The following is a 3,908-nucleotide window of genomic DNA, read 5'->3' as shown; positions in this document are numbered from 1 at the left end:
GGGGGGGAGAAAGAAAAGGACATACTGAGTACTTTGATTTTGGTAGAATATTAGACACAAGTACAACATTCATGATGTATGAACTCTGTATGTGTGAACTCTGTTTTAGTTTTGGCTCGTGCTCATCATCTGACTTTTTTTCTTTCTTTTAAGCCTGTAAAGTCTAAAAAAAATCAGATATAAATTTGAATTCCACGGCAAATCAAATATCATTTAAAACATCTTGTTGTTTTTTTTTACTTAAATTTTCTGCTAGAAATGGTATATGCTTTGTTAGTTCACAGGTTCATTTTTATATTTGGGTGGAAATGTGGTTTGTTTGCCATTTTTTTCCAGATCTTCTATCCAGAGACAACAGATATCTATGACCGCAAGAACATGCCTAGGGCCGTGTACTGTGTCCATGCTCTCAGGTAAGCTTTATTGTGATTAGCAAGCTGTATGAAAAAAAAAAAAATTCAAAATTGTGTCAGTTTAATGCTCGTACTGAATGGGATAATTTGTATGAAGAAAGGACACAACTTAGGGCCAAGCTGAGTCTCAAACCCCCGAACCTGCAAAATCAGGGTTAGGAGTCCGGTAAACTAACCACTAGACTGCCAACACCACAAGCTGCTTGGGCTTGTCATTAGCCATTTTTATTAGATTTCGTGAAACATTGATAAAAATATCGAATATGTTTTATAAAGAAAGCTGTTTCGTACTGAAAGTATTCCTGACCTGCTCTTTGTGTCTCTAAAGTGAAAACAAGAACAGTTTGTATATATTTATAATGAAATTTTAATGGTTAGGAGAGAAAAAGAAATGCTTCCTTGCTATTTTTTACAAGAAAAATGACAGGATGCCAAGAGTTGCTTTGTAGCTGAAAAACAAACACAGTTCATGCATTAGAAAAGAAAATGATAAAGTTGAAAGCATGCACTTGAGAGCTCAACTTCTGTTTCATAGTATAAGTTACCTGTGCAACAGGAGTGAATTTTTAGAATACTTGTTTATGCTGATTATGCACATCGCCAAAGCAGCCACTTTGCATTAGTGTCTAGGCTCTTTAGTCATCAATGGTGAATAAATTGCTTCTCATTTATCAGCAGATGGTTGTGAAGCATGTGTATCTGATACTTTTACTGTTAGTGGGAGGGAATTGTCTATGACGCCTGAACCATCTCTAAGTAATGAAACAGATGATTTTGACATTTAGGAAAGCCAGTTGTATGATAAATATACAATTAAATGGGAGGTCTACTTATTTCTTATTGCACTTACAGTGGAGTAGGGAGCATTTGTGGTATTACTATGTTGGCACTCCACTTGATATGTGATAGGAGGAGACATTTATCAGAGACTCATGTTATTTTGCGATGTTCTTTGTTTTCAGGCATATTTTGTGCTGTTTCCTTGCTTTATAAAAGCTGAGCAGTGTTTGTTGCTCAACACCAGATTTTTTTGGCACCTTTTGTTTTGGGGCAGGGCAGAGGAGGTGAACAAATGCTCCAGGAATGGAGATAAAAAATCTGCAGTGTCAGCATAAATGGGGATTCGGTGAGCTTGGGATGCGATATTAATTTGTAATGGTTGGAACAGTTTTATTTGAGACTTACATTTCTTTTATAACATTTTCTTTTTTGCGATGGCTTGCAAAAAATATGTGCAATAAGAATTTAATTGGTGTTTGTGATTGGGATAAATTCCTGCAATGTTTGCATGTTTTTGGAAATTTGGCTTGTTCAGCGTACAGCAACTGTCCGAGTCATGAAGGAAACAACCTCAGTACATGAGTCCTTATAAAGAAATGGTACATGAGTTGGGTCCACTGGCTGTCGTTGCTGCATGTGATTAAAAAAATTTATTGACACCCCCCTCCCCCCAAAAAAAAACAACCAAAAAAACAAACAGCAACAAAATAACAAACAGAACAACAAAAAACGGAAAAAAAACCCCAATATAAAACAGAACAAAAAAATCCAACCAGACAAAAAACCACAAATGAATATCAGAGCACTACTCCATGCTAATTAAGTGAAAGGAGACAAATATAGCAAAAAACTGTCACATTAGATTTATTGCCATGTTCATCCCCCCAGCCCGGCTCCCATGAAAACATAGGCCTACTCCCTTCCCCTTTTGAGGTATTCAGTCCCATTATATTTAGCTGATTATGCTCTAATGGAAATCCATTCCTTGTGTAAGATAGGAGCATACTTAAGCATGTAATTGTTCACTTGGAGTACAATTCTACACATTAAAAGGAAACAATCTGCCAAAAAGATTTAGCTGTTTGTAACCTATGTGGCTATTGTCATGTTATTTAGTTATTTCAGTTAAACAATCCCAATTTTTGACATTTTCTCTTTATATTTTGGAATATTTTGTCACCATTGCAGTTACTGATTTTTCGTTGATTGAAACTGAAGCATGACAAATTGTATATTCTCCACCCTATGTGAACTTGTAATAAGTTGACTTGAAGATTGGCAAAGAAATTTTTTTTTGGCTCTGTCCTCAGTCTATTCCTTTTCAAGCTGGGTCTTGCACCACAGATTCAAGATCTGTATGGGAAGATCAATTTTACAGGTAAAAAAAGTTTTAAATCTTTCAATTTATTCTAAGATGCTTTAGAAATCTTGATGTGATCTTTCTTGTCTATCTACTAGTTGTAAAAGTAGGGACATTCTGACTTCTAAAGTCTTTTCTTTGTAATGTCTTGGGTGAGATTAAACTACTGTTTCTTCTTTGTATTTGAGAACTCTTTAGTATGCCGTAGTCCCTTGTAAGAAGCAAATTGTCCATGCATTTTTCTTCCTCACATTGTTTTCTTGTCCAGTATCGTTTCGATCTCAATTGTTTTCCTACATAGTAGCTGTAATTTATGTTCTTTTTATGGTTCTATAGTGCTTGTTGCTGCTGCCAAACTGTTAATACAACATTATGTATTGGTAGATGACAGCATTCATTTCAATTTTCTCTTTAAGTTCAATTCTCTGAAATGATTTGCATATCTATATAACCTATTTGTATTGCAAGTATTGTTAGAAATCAAACAAAAAAACTATTTGCATTTCAGAGGAAGAAATTAGTGCCATGCGAAAGGAGTTGGATAAATATGGAATTCAGATGCCAGCATTTAGTAAAATTGGAGGAATTCTTGCTAATGAGGTGAGTACTATTTGAAGTGAAATACTATGTTTTAAACACCACCTTCCCCCCAATCCTGCTGTTTGTTTCAGTTGTAATATTTCTTTAAAGTTAGCAACATGTAATTCTTTTTTGTTCATGACAATGGGAATTTTATCAAGGAGTTGGGGGTAAAAGGTGGGTAAGTTTTGTTATGGAATAAAGCTTTAGAAATGTTTTTATTGTTATATTTTGTTAGCTACTCTGACATCTTTGATCACCAAAGACACTTGCGGGGACTGTTTGTAAACATTTTGCCCCACTTCATGTATTCTTGATCTCAAACATGGTCTTCCTGTCTTTCTTTCCACAGCTCACAGTTGATGACGCAGCATGTGAGTGACATTTTTGTTTTGTGTTGACTGAACAAACTTTCAAAATTATATTTTGCTATGGTGTGCAGTGTCTTTACTTTTAGAATGAAGGATTCGAGCCTCTATGCTATGTGTTATGATCAGATAATGCCAGATCATTCATATGAATGGAATTGGCAGAGATGCTCTGTAGCCTCTGCAATGCAAATTCATAGAATTAAACCAACATTCAAAAGCGCATGTGTATGCATGCGGACCCACACCTGCTCTCTGTGTGTCTCTCTTTGTCTCTCTCTTTGTCTCTCTCTGTCTCTGTCTCTGTCTGTCGGTCTGTCTGTCTGTTTGTCTGTCTGTCTGTCTGTCTGTCTGTCTGTCTGTCTGTCTGTCTGTCTCTCTCTCTCTCTCTCTCTCTCTCTCTCTCTC

The 3,908-nt window shown here is 35.8% G+C and overlaps 1 protein-coding gene across 6 annotated transcripts in view; it reads left to right on the top strand.

The window, feature by feature from the left end:
* Positions 1-3,908, top strand: part of LOC101859725 (ras GTPase-activating-like protein IQGAP1) — an 88,259-nt gene that overhangs the window by 49,971 nt on the left and 34,380 nt on the right. For all 6 annotated transcript variants that reach the window (XM_013086477.2, XM_005105464.3, XM_005105460.3 and 3 more), the window contains exons 6-9: positions 337-413; positions 2,504-2,571; positions 3,062-3,153; positions 3,485-3,506. In XM_013086477.2, the coding sequence (XP_012941931.1) occupies positions 337-413; positions 2,504-2,571; positions 3,062-3,153; positions 3,485-3,506 (259 nt within the window). The remainder of the gene's footprint in view (positions 1-336; positions 414-2,503; positions 2,572-3,061; positions 3,154-3,484; positions 3,507-3,908) is intronic.

The sequence above is a fragment of the Aplysia californica genome, unplaced genomic scaffold, assembly GCF_000002075.1.
Source record: "Aplysia californica isolate F4 #8 unplaced genomic scaffold, AplCal3.0 scaffold00471, whole genome shotgun sequence".
In the NCBI taxonomy this organism is placed as follows: domain Eukaryota; kingdom Metazoa; phylum Mollusca; class Gastropoda; order Aplysiida; family Aplysiidae; genus Aplysia; species Aplysia californica.
Note: the sequence above shows the minus strand (reverse complement) of the source record. Positions and strands in the feature narration are given on the sequence as shown.